At 48.7% G+C, this 18,199-nt stretch overlaps 1 protein-coding gene across 12 annotated transcripts in view; it reads left to right on the plus strand.

Annotated features, from left to right (window-relative positions):
- Positions 1-18,199, plus strand: part of celf6 (CUGBP Elav-like family member 6) — a 106,919-nt gene that overhangs the window by 56,350 nt on the left and 32,370 nt on the right. For all 12 annotated transcript variants that reach the window (XR_003785289.3, XM_041069988.2, XM_029143826.3 and 9 more), the window contains exon 3: positions 14,595-14,643. Coding sequence is in view for 11 of the 12 variants with exons in the window: in XM_041069988.2 (XP_040925922.1) it covers positions 14,595-14,643 (49 nt within the window). In the remaining variant the exon portion in view is untranslated. The remainder of the gene's footprint in view (positions 1-14,594; positions 14,644-18,199) is intronic.

The following is an 18,199-nucleotide window of genomic DNA, read 5'->3' on the forward strand; positions in this document are numbered from 1 at the left end:
ACCTGACATGATGTGGTCAATAGCCCCAGGCAGTGAATGAGCTCTCAAGTGGTGTATAGCAACAGCGAGATGTATTTCCTCTTCCAGCTCACCTCACACCTCCTCGTCAAATTTAACGATAGACGCTGAAAGGCTTTCCGCGGGCCTTCAGTGCGTTTTCACCCTCTCATTTCCAGGAGGAGAAGCCAGGCCGACGACAAACACCGTTGCTGACATATGCATGAAAGAAAAAAAAAAAAAAACTTCCATTATTTTATTCAAAATGGCATCAGCTCTCGACCCCCTACTTCAGGAAATTAAATTTCAAAATGGACCTCAGTTACGGCAGCAAAACAAAAGCCCTGGATGATTAAGGGTGGGTTTTAATAATGCCAGACTTTCTATACTGGTCTGCAGAATATGGGGAATAAATGTATCATTTCTAGGTCTGGAACAGTTGGTGAACGGAACAAGAAGCCTGAAAAAGTAAGGGACACAAACTTTGCTGTCTTCTATCTGCAAATGTAAGTGAGATACTAAAATCATGTCATATCAGGACACTTCGCTAGTTTGTACAAGGGCATCGATACGCATGATATTATTAAAGCTGCTGCAGTCGGCAGTGTCAAAGTCACATGAAGCCCTTGGTAAAAATTACACATCTTTGTTTAAGCGTGTGTAGACATGCACAAGGCCACCAAGAGCCTCAGCATCCAAACCCTCGGCTGCTGGAATAATTGCCCTCGGAAGCTGACGGACTGTCAGAAGTCACACGAGCTTGTTTCCTCTATTCGCCTCTCTTCTTCCCTGCAGCCTGGTGACACAGACAGATGCTACGGAAGCGCCGTGTGTTCGCCGCGCACGGAGATAAACTGCATATTGCATTCCGTTTCAAGTGTTACAAATCTCTTGCAATAATATAATAAAAGATGTATAATTCATTGGCGCCACGGTGACGGAGGGGTGGATGAAATATGCATTTTGGTTCGTGCGCTATTTCGAAAAAACGCCAGCGCTGGGAGATATGTGGTGGGAGATGAGGTGACATCGCATCATGTCTGTGGTGTGGAGAAGGGAGATTAGTTTAGCAAAGGCAACATGGGCAAATGCGTGGCCACTTCACGGCTGGCGAAGCGGCCGCCGTATCTGGAAAAGGACAGACGATGGTATAAATAAGCATAAATTTTCAATCTACTTCTACAGTATGATGAGAATCCATTTGTGGTCCCCAGGTGCAGCAAACAAAAGGTTTTGGATGTGTTTGTTCCAGATCTGTCTAAATGGTTTTGCTTTATTTCCCATTGAGATAGGGGTGTGCAGGGAGTGTGGGATTGGGGTGCTGGGGGTGCCAAGCGAGTAATTTCACTGCCTACACTCTGCAGAGGGTATAATTGCAGACCTAAAAAATACCCATTTGGCTTTGGCATGTGTAAAAAGCTGGAGGGGGGGCAGGAATCGACTGTCATGTGGGTGCACGATGTGTGCCGCGCACGCGCATGTGTGTGTTTGTATGTAGGACGAGCCAAGATGGACGTTACAATGAGCTAGCAGGCGCATATGCATGAGTAGCACCGCACATGCATATCACTGTAGAGGAACAGGAGAGAAATGTCTCCATTGTTTCATTCCAAGAAACCTCATCACGACAGAGTATATTTATGAGGCAGCGTAAAATGCACTATATTTTTAGGCAACATATTCTATTTTATGTTGGTGATTTCCAAGTGTTTTTCTATTGGCCTGGGGGCCTGTGTGAATGAGTAATAGACAGAGTAATGGCTTCATCCTTGCCTGGCGAAATTTGTTTTTCTTCCTCCCGCCTTGCAAATACAAAAAAAAGGAAAAAAAAGAAAATCTGCCAAAAAAAATGATAAATAGCAGCCACCCAATTACTCTGGCATCACCGTATTCAGGAATTTATGTTTACATTATCAAGATGTACCACTGCTCTGCATGACAACACCTTGCCACAGAAACAAATGGCATTTACATTTCCTCTGGGTAGTAGCCGGGTACAGGTTCCTATTCATTTAGCCGGTTTCCCTCCTGAAGTAATGGGAGGCCCTGACCTGGAGGCTCTGTGTCAGCCCATTAGTGAGCGTGGAGAGCATTGCATCGGCGCCTCTGCTATTCTGCCACTCACAAACACCTCCTAGAATCAACACAAACAAGCACAGAACGCTGCCCCTCCTGCTCGCGCACACATACTGTAGCCAGGCTACATGTAGCTGAGGCATTGATTTTATAATGATGCCCTGGCTGCTTGCAGACATGGAGGAATTGGAGCTGGCTGAGCCGAGCTCTCGGCGCGTGGAGAGTTCTGTGGACGGGAGCCCTGCTGCTCGCCGGGACCGGCCCGGTGGAGGGGCTCGCATGCAGACGTGTGCAGCTGCTAGATCCAGAGCATGTAGAACATGGAGAGGCAGCCGTGCCCAACTTTACAGAAGCACCCCGAGCCAAGCATCCCTCCTCAGCACACACAGACCTGCAACTGCCAATCAAAGCAGCCTCGGGCACTGCCACTGCCTTGTGCGCATAAATTAGCATGTATTTGCATAAGAATCCACTCGTTTAGCAGACCCACTTGGCTCTCCCCCCAAATGGCATTTCCTCGTTCCCCCCTCGCTCTAGCTTTCACTTTTCCTCTCCTTATCCTTTTACAAGCACCAATAAGAGTTAGAAAATAGTGTATTAACCCTTTTCATGCCGACACTCTCTTGACACAAATTGCATGTGTGCATGCATGATTGAGTGCGTGCATATGCCTGTTTGACGTGGGTTTGCAAATGAGAAAATTAAACCCACAAATGAGCGAGAAACCAAACAAACAGGCGGAGGTACTCCGACGTGTTTCAGCATCGTGCGCTGCGGATTGTTTGGATGAAAATTGCTCCACAGAGCAGCATCTTTAAAATGACCACCTCCACGCGGTTCAGGGACGGCGCTGCTTTGAGCTAAAGGCCTGCAATATTTAGTGACAACGTAAAAGAAACGCATGCAAAACACTGGTCAGCGACAGCTGCACATGAGACGAAGGCGAACGTGGATGTTTCACGCCGAGCTGTCGGTCAGAACCAAACAAACCTGGCAGAGATTAAAAATTGGAGAACTTAGGGGCGTTTGCATTAATTGGCTAGAAGTGCCTTAAGAGTCGACCTGAAGGGGCGACGCGACTCTAATGAACCCGACTTCCACGGCTCAGGATCCTCTACGTAATCATTGAACGCATTCTTTGTGCTGTAAAGTTGGCTGCAACCGGCGCGTTGAATGCGCAGAGAGGTGGTTTGTTTACATGTAGGTGTGAATCTGTGAGTGTGGGGAGGCCAGTAGCAGCAGTCACACAGTTGTTTGACTGCTGCTTGACAAACCGAACGCTGTGTCTACACAGACGGCGTAGCGTGAGCAGCACGTGGGCCGGGCGTCCTCAGCGCGCGCGCGTGTGTGTGTGTGTGTGCGTGCGTGTGCGTGTGTGTGTGTGCGGGTACACACTACGCTCTATTCACACCGTCGCTTGTCTTATTTTAAAACCATGAATTACCCACAATGAATCTCTACATGGGTCAAGTCCCGCTGAATGTCCTCGCGAAGCCATGGAGACGAACGTTGGAAGTCCAAATTCTCCCGTTCACCCGTGGCGCCGCTGCGAACGCGATCCCGCCGCCGCCGTGACTGACAAGGCCTGTGTTATTCTCACAAAGGCTGAAAGACACTGAACGTGGCCTTAGGCGCGAGTCGGGAACAGAAGCCGCGCGCGTGTTTGGCTGTGTGCGCCAACCATGGGCGTCACGGTGACAATCATGAAAAAGGAAGGATAAAATAGGCCTTTAACTCAGACGTGCCGGGTATTTTTGCTCCGTCTGTGTATTTAAACGTGTTGTTGGTTTTAATATTGCGTCCAAACAGCAGCTCAAACCGCGGGAGGCCGTGCACTCGTTCGGGGGAGGCGTTCTCTCTTCTCGTGCCCCCTGCTGTTCAAGGCAAACATCTGAGCTCCCTGTCACCATCTCCAACCTGCGTTTCCATCCCATCCCGATATCTAATATGAGTCACACACACTCAAAGAAAGACACACACCCAAGGGCTTAGGCTGCCCTGTCTCATCCCATTTCCTCAGCGCCTTTGATCCCCAACCCTCCCAAAAATACATTGCCCTCCTTGCAGTGTTAACTTCCTGCCATGCTATTTAAGCTTCCTTGTCTGCCTGGAGCGGCCACAGCTTTGCCGCTACAGTAGATGCTGCCGCTTCCTAATGACGCCAGCGCAACGAGAGCGAGTCGGGGGCGGCGGCGGACAACAAGGGCAGGACAGAGGACCCCGAGACGCGCCACGAGACGAGCATCGGCTCATTACCGCCAAGAATGGGTTAATGTTCACGCGCCGCTCCCAAGGTCCCCTCCCCAAATGCCGCTGCTTGTTATGAGAGCTAATGATGTCAGTGGAGGGTCCTGCTTGTTGATTAGACTAAACGGAGGACTAATAGAAGTGCGTGAGCGTAATTAATGACTGAAGGGAGGCCTAACAAAGATGAGAACACGCTGCTGTGGTCGTGGGTGTTCCCGGGTTAAGTGTGTCCCTGGACAACATGGCAGGCCACCTTATCAGCTGGCCATGCTATCCCCGTGCCATCCTGTGCCGTGCCCCACTATGCCGTGCCATGACACCCGCTCCAGCACCCAGACAGGCCAGCCTTTGTGGCCAGGCCTAATTAGCTGTCACAGCAGGTGGAGCAGGGACCAGGGACACTGTGTGGTCTGCTCTCTGACAGCACAGGTCCCCTCAGAGCTTCCCCAGACAATGACCGCACGGAGCAGAGAGTGTGTGTGTGTGTGTGTGTGTGTGTGTGTGTGTGCGCGCGCATACATACAGTACGTGTCTGTCTGTGTGTACCGTATATGAGGCCATTTCTGTGTGACAGAGACAACGAGTGTGGAGAAGAAAAGACAGGATGTGATGGTGAAGGGTGGATCAGGATACAGTGTACACTCAGTCCCTCGCAGACGAGCAGGAAGAAGCCCATTTCATTGCAAATGTGGGCAGAAAAGGGTAGAGCGTAGGCGAGCGCACAAGTGCGTCTGTTTTCAAAAGTTTAATTACATTTCACTTAACTTTCACCTGTCACTGCTTCAGACAGGCAAAAGATAGTGACTCTTTACCTTCCAGCGCCGCCTGACAATAGGCCGCTGTTCAACAGGACACGGAGCTGCAGGATACGAGCAAAGCCACAGAACGAGCACGCTGCTCTTTGTAATAAAGCAATTTATTACAGATTGTGTGTGATTTATAGAGCATGTAAGTTAGATAGATCGCACCGGATGCCGCACATCCCCCAGAAGCCGAGGACAGAAAACGGTAAATAACATATTTTAAGTCCAAAGACGTTTTCTCTGGGCAGATGTGTGGCCGTGGACGATCATTCAGCCTCCCTCTGCAGCGCTAGTGGCCCATTTCCACGTCTCCCTCCACGTCCCGTCAGACCCCTGTCACCTCCCTCACAGCGCAACACATTACTTAGCGTGGTTCCCTCCAGGCCCCCTGCTGTGTTCGTCCCTCTTCCGTTGCTTTGTGCACGTGTATGCAGGGATGACACAGTGCATTCTGACGCTGCCTTCTGTATGCTAAGGCCTGTGTAAGCTGCAGTAATACTTCTTTAGTGATAGCTACGCTCGCACTGGCCTCTCTCTCTCACACACACACACGCACACACACACTCTCTCCTGGTTTAATCCACACACACACACACACACACACACACACACACACACACACACACACACACACACACACACACACACACACACACACACACACACACACACACACACACACACACACACACACACACACACACTCTCTCTCTCTCTCTCTCTCTCTCTCTTTAATCTATTACCATTTTTATGTGGCTCAAATATTCAGGCCGTTTTAACCAATGCATCATTATGAGGCGTATAACTGCAAAAGCCAAAGGATTTATTGGCTTAAATAAATTATGGGATGTGATAGTGCAAGTTTTATGAGTTGCAACTTTGCAAATATTCCTTTAAATAATAACAATAAAAGACAAATATCCTGGAACGCGGGTGCTGTTGCAGGATGTAAAATGAGTCCTCTTGTTAAAACCCGCCCATAACTGCACATCTATCAGCGACCAGTCACACGATACCTCGTCTTTACAGTCATCTCACGCGCGTTACATGAATTGATGGGTTCATTTGTGGCATTCCAGCCTGTAGCTTTTGTCCCTCCTTGTATGGCTCTAGCAGCGCTCTCCATGTCCTACTTGTGTTGCTTGAGTGTGTCTCAAATCATTTCTATTGAGCGTACTCATACGCCGTGATGGTGAACATTATACACAGCCACCAACAACAACATACACAATGATTTATTGGGCATTTGCAAGGTGATACGTTTTACACATGGTCACTATACATCACCGCTGATATTTTGTGAGTAGGTCTATTTGATCCCATTTGGCAGATGGATCCAATTGTCCGGGCCCATATTGGGCTGTGACAGAAAGCAATCTAACGGCAGGCTCATTGATGATGATGAGTTCTGTTCCATTGCTCTGAGATTCAGTCCAATTTCAAAAGCAAATTCAGCCATTCATCTTCTGAATAATTGTGGCACTTTATCAATTGCTCCCAGTCTTTTATCTATCACTTCGATTGATGTGATCATTTTCGCAAACAGTCTTTTGTGCTAACGGCGTCTTGGAACACACCGGAGGGCGTCACGCTCGCGTGTCCGCCTGTGCTACAATGTATCTAAAGGCATTTCTGCAGCGCCTGCCAGTGTGTGTGTGTGTGTGTGTGTGTGCATGATTATATGATTTGTTTATAAGTATGAATGTCTTAACGCGCCTGTCATCCACACGCATGCATCTGTGTGTAATAAGAGCCCTCTATTGCTCATAACAACAATACATCTTCTGGTTCATTGCTATTCGAATCGTTTCATCTCTGCTGCACGTGAGCATCTTCATATTCGTGCCGTTCATTGCTGTAGCGCCGGTCTGTGGGCGGGTCTACAGAACCACTATACAGTACAGTACCTACAGTATGCGTGTGCCTGACCTGTGTTTCACATGTGTTATGTGAAGTACCACCCGGTTCTGCTATGCAAAAGGAGAAGCTGTCAACATGGTGACAACTGCACCCAAAACCAACCTGGAACATTTAGTTCATGTTTGTGGTTGAGCTTTGGGATCAGAATTACTTCACTACACGAGCATCATCCCATTCCATGACCCAAATTCCATGTCTCCACATCAGCAGGCTCTGCTTCCTGAGCCCTGTGTTCGTAATATTCTGGCCATGCCCCTGGCTGCCGCCCCTATATGTGCTCCGCTTTTTTATGATGTGCGTGAGTGCTCTTGGCCTTTTACTGTTGGACCGTCGGATGTTGTCATTGCCCACAGCAGAGTGAGTCCGGACGGCTCCGCTCTCCCCTCTGCGCTGTGCTCTATGATTGCTCACCGCTGACTCCTCTCATCAGCATTGTTGTGCGTACGGGGTGGAGCGGACCCGGCCGGCAGGTATATGAGAGGAGCAGAGCGGCTCATGCCCCCATAAATCTGACAGATGCATGGTGTGTCATTACCTTCCACTTATTATTATTCTCTCACTCCTCTTTATACTGTGAGACACTTTAGGAGCCTTTCTGGCCCAGCTCAGAAACATTTGTACTGTGGCCTTGCAGAGTGATAGATGCTCCTGGGGAGGTACCAGGTTATTGTTGCTGCCTTTTTCGTGTGCACGACTCAGATCTGTGCCTTTAACCTCCTGTGGCTGCTTGTGTGCACTGGCAGAAGTTTGTTTTTTTACAGACACTGTATTGGGATACTGTTTCTGAGTATTACTTTAATTAAATGCTTGTGGTTAAGAGCAATAAATAGACTTTATGTAAGTCCACATGGGGCGTGCAAGGACATTAATTGCAGGTTGCAGCCTGACTATAAAAAAGTGCATTCACTTCTGTGTGAATGCTTCTCATTCCTTTAGAATATGTTAAAACAGGAGTCAACCAAATGTGAAAAAGTATGTTACATCATGTCATGCAAAATAAGAAGCAAACTCTGCCTTTCTGTTTCCTAATCCCTGAGCTGCTCGCATCCATTTTTCCACTGCTTCTCTTCATTTTACTTCTTCTTACACTCTTTTGTTGCTCCATCCTTGTTCCAGCACTTTGTTCACTATTTTCTCTCCTTTAAATGCACAAATACAGCACGTAACACACGCACACGCACACGCACACACACACACACACACACACACACACACACACACACACACACACACACACACACACACACACACACACACACACTCAGCCGGGGCACGGTGTCCCTGCGGCCCAGAGAAGGAGTGGGCCAGACATGGGGAGAGAGAGGAGAAAGCACCGTTCGCCTTACAAGAGCAGACCTCATAAAACTCCCTGTCACTTTGACTAATTTGTTAGTCTTGTCTCACTGTGTCGAATCGTCACCTCCTCCTCCACCCCCTCTGCCCCAACTCCCCCCTGTCCTTCTCCCCCATATCCACAGGAAACGGAGGGAGGGAAATAGGGAGGAAAAAAGGGGGCAATAAATGTAATATAGTGTGCTGCCCACTGGTTGCAGTGAGCTACACGGCAATCCATCTACAGTTAGAGGAAGAACAGGGGCTTTATGGAGCAGAAGATAACATGATGGTTCGATTTCTCATCCACTTCCAGTCTCTGTCTGCCTCTGTGTCCCACCTCAAGATGAGGCCTGCTGGAAACCGGTGGAGTGAAATTAAAGCTAGGAAGGGAGAACAGGGCTACACATTATGATACAGTCCCTAACACCACAATGGGTCAGACCAGGCCAAGGAGGGTGAAGCTGGGCCTTTTAAAGGACCACAGAACCGGTCCCAGATCCATCTAGATAAATTAAAAGCCAAAGGTCCGCTTTGAGGCGGAATCAATTCTCAGGTAATTACTGAGAATGGAAGAGAAATTACACAGACTAAACACAAACACAGACATGTCCCGCTGGTGGATGTCAGTGCATCCTGGCATCACACACTGGAATTCACTGGGTTCCAATGACTTTTTTGCCATTGGTGGCCCCCTCCCCTTCCCAAACCAGCCCCCGGTACCTAGTCCTTAAATAGGATCTCGGGCTCCGAGCTAAAAATAGGCGGCATTTCACCACCAGCCACCCTCTACTGAGCTGTCAGCGCCCCTTCTCCCTCTTCTTCACAGTGAGACAGACACAGCCCCCCTCATGTGCTTTCGAAGGGAGACAGGCAGCGTGTGATCAATCCAGCTCTAACCCATCTCCTCCAATGCACATGACAGGCCCAACCTCTCCTGACTCGCTGGCCTCACAGGGAGGCTGATGTGAACTCGCAGACCAATTTGAGAGAAAGACTCATTCCCGCTGCGCTGGCCCTGTTTCTCTTTCACACAGAAATGAGGGGCAGGATGTCCTGACGTGAGCGCGATGGGTGATGGAAGTTGTAATTCTGCCTGGTACAGTACAGGCTGTGCAGGTTTTGGTAGCTTGCATGCATAGTTAGAAAGGAATGCAATGGGATGACTATATTTTAAAATGCAGACTTTTATTTATGAAAAAAAAATGATTTTAAAACTTGAATTTGTCATGTTTCGCTTCCTACAGTACTATATTTACAGTATAACACAAACATACATGACAAGGATTTGGGTAAGAGAATTGTTAATCAAAACTAAAAAACTAACTAACTAAAAATATGTCAATTCCTTGTAAATCAAAACAAATCATAATTCGCTGAATCTTTGTTGTGGCATTAATGATTAGAGCAGATCTCTGGAGACTTGGTGGTTTTCCTATATGTACAGTTAGTTTCTGCTTTCACAGGTACAACCACTTGCTCTTTGTTTGGTTCTCAAACGTCAGTCTGCATTAAACAACTTTAATTGAGCGTAAAAGGCATGAACAACTTCAATGAATTAACAGACAGCAGAGCCACAGAATGATAATTAGAGGCATCAAACAATGGTTGAGGTATAAAGACACTGGTGCCTGATGACTTGAAACCATCGCAGTGTCTGATGTGTGGGAGCAGATCAATGAGATCAGGATTAACGCACAATAAAGACAACAAATACTTGTGTTATCGTTTTCATCTTCATTTAGTTGGTTCCATTTCAGTAAACTGGTCTGTAACTATTAGCACTATTAAAAATGTTTAACATTTAGACCACAGTACAAACATGCTTCATTACCACAATTCTCCTTAAAACCACAGAAACAGTGGTAAAACAGCAAATACTGTAGCATTACCTTAATTGTAAATAACACAACAAGAGAAGGTACTGTACTGTGTACTCAACGCTGGAGCGTGGGCATAATTGTTTCAGTTCAATTTGAACGTGGTGATTCACGGAACGAGTTATTTGTTTCCAGAAAAACGCTGCCACGATTCTCCAGGGGACGTCACGCAAACGGGATTATTTGGGGAAGCTGTCAGTTTGTGCAGGGCTCAAACAGAGCAATGCTCAATCACAGCTTTGGCACCGGTGCTTTTGTTGTCTTTTGATCCAGCCAAAACGGAACCAGTCCAACTTCATCAAGTGAATTCATTCAAAGACAGTCAAAAGTATAAAGTTTATAAACCAAGCGTGACTCCTCACCTACGGTTATGAACTCACTGTCTCTGTCACAATGAAACTATAACATATTAAACATGGAATAAACAGAGACTTTCAGCAGTTTTGCAACAAACTGGTTGAAAAATGCAGGTCTACCCAGTTGCCCGACGTGACACCATGTCCAATCATCTGAAATGCAGTATGCTCCATTTTACAGGACATCTTTCGACTGACTTGATATTTACAGTATTGCGCCAGAAAAAACTTGAGGAAGGCGATGATCTTGTCTAATAATCCTGAAGTTGGATAGTTAATCACATGCATACATTCCAGACTTGTTCAGCAGCTGAAACTGTCTACAGATGGTAGACTTAACAACGCACATAAACGCTTTCAATTAAAGGTTCAGAACTTTTGCAGAGTTCTCAGTCTAATTTATTCAGTTTAAATCAACTTCCGAACACACAAAAAAAAGTTTGTCTTGACATTGAATGGTGCAGTGGAGGATATGTTCCGGCGCTCACACGGTTTCACTGTGGGAGAACCTTTTTGTGTATTTAGAGGGTCTGCTTTGTGAGCAGTGGTATTCACAGAACATGGCCAAACGCGGTCAAAGGTCGGCAGTGTCCTTGTTTCTCTTCCTCTTCGCTGCACCGTTATCAATCAGACACACCAGCGAAAGACAGCAAAGACCGAATGCATGAACACACACACGCACGCTCACACACACACAACTACACACCCTGAAACCTGCAAACAGCCCTCCACCGGAAAATATAAGCAAGTTCCTCTCTTCCACACTGTTGGCTCTCCACCGCTCCGTGACTTCAGCTGACTTTTATTCATCATAACAGAATGAAAAATATAGATTTGATCCTGGAGATTAGGACAAAGAAAAAAAAGGAACGTATAGACATAAAGGAAATAGAGCATGAAGGAGGGGAAAAACGAAGAGGGGGGGGGGGAAGTGAGTGAAAGAAAGAGGAAGGTAGAAAAAGTAAGAGAGTGGAGGAGAAAGAGAGATGGCCTCTCTAAGTGCAACAACACACAGGCACAGGGCTGCGAGTTCCCAGGCAAGACAGCATGAGCTGCCTATTTGTCAGCATTGATCAACCCATTAAGGGGCTGTGGTGGGAAGCATATTGGTTTTGGAGGCCAAAGGGGCAGGGAGAGACAAAGATAAAGCAAGACGGCCGAGGTGTTGAACTCCTTTCAGCCTCGGCAGCCGCACGTCTGCAGGATGAAAAAGCCCGCCTCTGGTCCGCCTCTCCAGTGTCTATGCAGTTCATTTTGCAGGGCCCAATGGGACGGTGGTGGATGTCATTTGTCTCGGAGCGTCTCTGGAGGCACCACTGTATGCGTTATCGCAGCCTTCTGCTGGAGCAACGCTGGTAATGAAGTGGCCAGCATCTGAGACAGACAGGACGTCGCTCGTCGCTGTGCTCGGCGTTCGTACGCGTGGGCGTGCGACGGGTGGATGCGGGGAGGGGGGGGGGGGGGGGGGGGGGGGGGGGGGCTGTATAGGTCCTGGCCCAAGGGGCAAGCAGGCTGCCTCTGATGAATTCATATAATTAACTCTGCCTTGATCTGTTGGTTAATCCGGCACTCAGTAATAAGGGATTAAAATGTCACCTAAGCCACCTGCTGTTATTGAGCCCCAAGACTTTTAGTGGGGTGGTGCTTAACATCTTAAGCACCACCCAGGATGTTCGGCATCACGCTCAACCCCATAATTTGGCGTGAAGCAGGAGCACAACTTGCCGCAGACTCGCTCTGAAAACCCTTTGTCACAGTCACTATAAACGGACATGAAAGTGGGACACGCTGGAAGGTGGGAGCTGAGGAACCCCCCCCCCGTCTCACCGTGACCTCCTTGGACCTGCAGAAAAAAAGAGGAGGGATCCAACTGGCTGGCTCGACGCCTGCTCACCGATGGCCCGCGTGCTGCTCGCTCTCCAGCCTGTGGGCCACCTTTTCTTGGTTGCCTGGCAACCCCCGACTGTACTTTGGGGGTGTCTAATGACTCTTGGTGCGGCGGGGGCTCAGGGGTTGTTAATGAAGCGTCCTGACCAATGGCTGCCGTTTAAGACCTGGAAGCTGACTGATCACTGGACGGGGACCTGGGGACTTAAGGCTGCTCTAAACCTCTAACGCGAGACAAAGACGACCTGGTTCGCCCTCGCTTACAATATGAACATGCAGAACACTGGAACTGCTAACAATGCTCTAGCCGACCTCGATTCTGTCCTTTGCTCTCAAACATCCCCTAATAACGCCGCTAACCTGGGTTCATCCAACCTGAAATGGGAGAGAAACAGCAGTTCTAGCGAGGTCCACACACCTAAACACAGACCAACAGGACTTCACTTGGCCTCAGCAAACCCGCCTCTAACAGGGTATTGGCTCACATCACGTCGTCTGGAACTCCCCCCTTTTGTGAGCATCTAGAACATGTTAAAGGACATGTAAAATGTGTTAAAGTGCCGCCGTGGGCGCTGGAGTGACGCTAACGCAGCCGGACCTGCAGTGAGTCAACAGGTCCGCGTCCTCACTGGCGCTTGGCTTCGCAGACGCTGACAGGCAGCTGCAGATGACCTTCCCCTCTGCCCGCGGTCATTCTGGGGCAACGCAGAGCAGAACGCTACGGTGACCGAGGGCCGCTAATCCGCACGCGCAACATGCTAATGGCGTGTTCACGTTTGCCGCGGCCTCTGCTCGGCCTTCGGCCGGCGTTTACGGCTCCGTGGGCTCGTCTCGCTAAGCTTTTGTTCCACTGTCACAACATAATGCTAGGTGAGTGCGCTGCGTCCCCCGGGTGTCGCCATGTATACGCCTGTCTATACCCTTGTGCCAGTCTTACATCTATATTTGGCTGTGGTCTGGGATTATGTCAACTGCTGTCAAGTGTGTTGCCTGAGGGCCCCGACACCCACTGTGCCGTCCTCGCTGAGTGATCTGAGTGGGCAGTACCATGTGCTGTTCACTGGCACTCGCGTGCTGGACCTGTCCACATGGCCTAGTTAGAAAGATAGGCGCGCTGCTGACTGCAGCCAGAACAACACAACGCCAAATATAAAACACAATGCCAAATATGACATGCGTGGGTAGCTACAATAAGCAAGGGTCTTCGAGCGTGGCTCCTAACACCCACCCTTCTCGCAGAGGAGAGAGGGGATATTATTTCTGTTTCAGAGAAAACACGAGATCGAGTGTTTCTTTTTTTTTTTGTTCAAACTCTAGAGGGTGAGAAAAAAAACAGAATCAGAGAAGAAACGGGATTTTTTTTTATTCATGGCAGGGAGTGTTATTATTATTTTTTTTACGTCAGCTTCACCTCACTATGAAATGGATCTTCAAAGGTTGTTTATCGATTCCCCGCTGTTAACCTTTCACAAGTTGTTTCACAGCTACGCTGTACGGTGGCTCTCGATAGATTTCAGGAGGCGGAGGCTGGAGCAGGGTGCGGTTGGCTGACCAGACCTCAGACATATTGGTCATGAGTTTCCAAAGGGCTCCCGAGCAGGGAGGCAGGAGAGGAGGTAGGGATGGAGGAAGAGGAAGACGGATCGCTGAGGGTCAGGGATGAGCAGGATATAGCTGGTGACTACGAGTCTGGAGCCAGGAGGGGACAGGAAGAGCAAGGGCCAGCCAGAGAGGACCTCTCCCTGTGGGTCTGGGAGGGGCTGATGTAATGGCATTAATCTCCCAGTGCCATCTGACACCCAGTGTGGCTCCGTCATTGAAAAGTGCTAATTCTGCTGAACTGTGAGGGGAATTCAGGCATCTCTAGAGGCAGTGCCCTGGATTAATTAAACAGCCTGGCATGCAGCACTGCACAGATTCATCTGTTTTACAGCATCACCGCGGTTTGATTTCTGTGTTTCGCTCACAGAGCAGGACGAACTCGAAACATCAACAGTGCCGCATCTCACACGTCACACTGTACATCCCGGGGGCTGCTCCTGTCGTTTCCTGCTAACCTGGGATTACCCTTCTCCTTCCTCTCTCTCTCCCTGCAGATGAACCGTCCCATCCAGGTGAAGCCAGCCGACAGCGAAGGACGAGGAGGTAATTAACCTTCTTTTGGTCTCCGTTGCACACTTGCCTTAAAAAACACACACACGGGCGCAGGCACGCAGGAGCACAAATACACCCAAACGGTGCACACGATCCTTAATATTCCGCTCTCACATGAGACACACTGGGAGTTAGTAGAGTAGCCTGTAATATAGGTCACTTGCTTCTATTGACTTCCCATCTGTGCCAGCAGAGGGGCTGTCTAAGGTTCACAGTCGCTAGTAGCAGTTCAAAGACAAGGCAGAGAGACATGGAGAGGAAGAAACGAGAGCACGGCCGTGGAGTGGAGTGGAGTGGAGCGGAGCGGAGCAGAGTGGGGGATCTCCACAGTGTGATACTCCAGCTCGCTCAAAGACGCCAAGCTGAGGAAGATTCTCCAAACAAACTCCCACCCACACACCGAGATAAACAAAAACACACCGCGTACAGTAAAGAACCAGCTCGGAGGTCCTGCAGTACCCGAACGAGGAGCTACCAGTTTGACTGAGTTTATTGGTAAATTCCTTTGAGAACGAAGGGCCGAGGCCACATCGATCGCGCTACACAGTCCCTGTTTGACATTAAAACCGATACCTGACCAGGTACTGTACACAATCAGTACACCACTTGCCTTCCAGCTTATCTGGACTTAACTGACTTCTAAGTATTAGCCCGATCTCTGAAACGACACAAACCCTTTCCATTTATTTCCAATGAAGAGGATAGGAAACAAAGGTCATAGTTGAATTGAAAATAAAATGGCCCAAACTGTCAGCAGCCATCTGCTATTTGTTACCTTTAAATCCCTTTATTTACATGAAAATATTAAGAGATGTGTTTAATTAGAGTGTTGTACTATTATTATACGGTCCTCCTCATGTCATGAGGAGGTTACACTGGTTACACTGGAATTCTGGACTGCTGGACCACCCGTACCGTTTCTCCTGCACGTCCTCCCACTTCCAGCCTGGCTGACACAGTGATTGACTATATCACTGTGAAGCCATTTGTGACTAACATCACTGAGGTTAATGCAGATTAAGCCAGTTAAAGATTTACATGGGCAGAATTGCATCTAATTGGACTGGTCTGTCTCTGCCCTGTGCTTGTATTTCAGGCCAGTGATTTAGACAGCCTAGGTCAGATTAGACTGAGCCACTGTGCTAATTTATGTGGTCAAGTATGAATCAGATGGCCCATTTCTGTTGCTACACACACACACGTGCAGATCTTGTTTTTTGTCACGGTGGCACTTTAATTAACGGCCAACTAAAACAGGCAAAGTCTGACCGACAAGGCCTGGGCGAGAGCCAGTCGGCATTCTCACCAAGATAAATTGGATCTCTGGGCTTAAGAGGGGAGGATGGATGGGTCCCAATATCAATTACGACCCTTTTTTCAGCAGAAAGAGAAGGGAGATGAACAGGCAGTCTGAATGAAATACAGACGGCTCTTAGGCTGGCGCAGCCTCTGCTAGTCTGTCAGAGGAACTTTCTATACGGGAGGACAGGATAGGACGCAGCGCACACAATGAAATAAGACCAAGCAGACAGACCCCAACAAAGATATTGAGCGTTGATGGCAACAGGAAGTCGGCAGACAGGCCATGGAAGTAAACCACAGCTGCAGCTGACAATGAAATGAGATTTACTATGAAGGCCTGTGGTTAAAGAAAAATAGAGAGCCCAGCTAAGGCTACAAGGTAGCGAGGAATTCTTCTGCAGAAGCGTGAGGACCAGTCAGGTGCACCAGTCCCAGTGGGGCCGCCACACTGTCAAACCCGGGGCTGAAGCGGGACATTTGCACCTTTAGAATTGAGTCACATTTATCACTACGAAGACACCGGCAATTATCTGTCATGAGGACTTGTGCAGGGGTCTCGATTACGTGCCAGTGCAGGCATTAGGGCCCATTACTCCATTTGGAGTAGTCCTTCTTTTGTTCACCGTATCCCTGAGAGACATCATCTCTCTGGGGATATGGGAGTGTCAGGAGAAGTGAAACCAGAGCTCAGAAAATTGCTACGGAGGGCTGGCGCTATACAATCCTGCTGCTCAGCTGCCAATGTGGATCACAGTGCTGCTTCTCTAACTGTCTATTATAATAAGTCATGTCTTATTTTATTTTTTTTTCGTCGGATTATCACAAAAAATATGGAGCATAGAAGGGGAACTTTGCAGCCTTTAAATCTATTTCTTTTCCTTTAGTCAGCCCACCCCTTCACCATGAAGTCCACATTTATTTCATGTGCTTAACACACTTTTGCCTGCTCAATTATATCAAAGCATGATTTTAACGCTGAGATACAGGTCCTTTGCTTAATTTTTCCGTGGTCAGCGCAGCGACAGATGAAGCATCACGTCCACAAAGAGCCGACATTAGGAGAAGCAGACGCCTCGTCCTCCGTCTTTGTCTGTTGCCTTCTCGCTGCCTCGCCTCCTTCCTTTCATCCTACTGTTCCTGCAGTGCAAAGGAGATGAAGCAAATGATAGACAGAGGTGGGGATTCAGTACAAGGCCCAAAGAGGAATGCGGGAGAGTGAGAGATGGGAGACCAAAAAAAAAAAAAAAAAGGAGAGCGAGAGGGGGAGAGACGACAGCATGAGAAAGTTAACGGAGGGTGATGGAGGCAGCTGAGTGAATCTCAGCAGTAAATCATCTCAGAGCCGCCCCGTCCCTATCTCCTCCTCGCCTCGCCAGGAATCTTTTTCCCCCTGACCTTGTCTGCCGCTGTGTCTGTGAAGAAAAGATGGGGCCAGATTATCTATGATTGGAGATGGCCATTATCTAAACACAATCTTGGAGCCAGGTCCCTCTCCACTGGCCACTGCTGAGAGACTGGAGACCACACTGATGAGAAGAGAAATGACGGGTCAGCCAGCAACACCCTCTCCTTTTATTAATTCTGATAAGATGGTTTCAACACTCCGCCGAAATGCCCAGCAACCTCCATCAACACTGACTTTTCCACAATGTGCCACTCGCTGTGCATTTGTCCACGCTGCCGTCTCACACTCCGTGTTTATCAGCTCGTTATACTTTTGTTTCATTGGATGCTCGTACAGTGCCAGCAGCGTCACAATCCCTGCATTTGACTCCAGCAGCTCCGCGTGAGCCCTCTTTAATATCTTGCCCGTGCTTTTGTCTGTCTGGCGGAGCGGGGGAGCGAGCGCCTCACGTTTGTCCTTGCCAACCTGCTGCTCTTCAAAAGGTTGACCCGAGTTCGGCGCTGGAGTGATTGACAGGACCTTAAGATGTTGCGCACTGTGCAGCCATGCCCCACCCCAGCAGGAAGGGAGGACTGAGGGCTGCTGGCTGCCTCACTGTGGCAGGCCACAGGGGAGGGGCTGTCTGGAGGCGCCTCATGCCCACAGAGGAGGGTGCTCCACTTTACATGCAAATGAAGCCAAAAGATCCCTCTGTGCCTCTGGACACTATCATGCAAAACTCTGAAAAGTCAAGAAGAAGCCCAGTGGCAGTTGATACGTTTGTGCCGAGAAACTGACTGGGACAAGGCACATGGGCAGACAGAAGGATGCACGGGGCGCCAACACTGACCGATGCTGGCT

This window comes from Betta splendens, chromosome 3, assembly GCF_900634795.4.
Source record: "Betta splendens chromosome 3, fBetSpl5.4, whole genome shotgun sequence".
NCBI classification, from domain to species: Eukaryota; Metazoa; Chordata; class Actinopteri; order Anabantiformes; family Osphronemidae; genus Betta; species Betta splendens.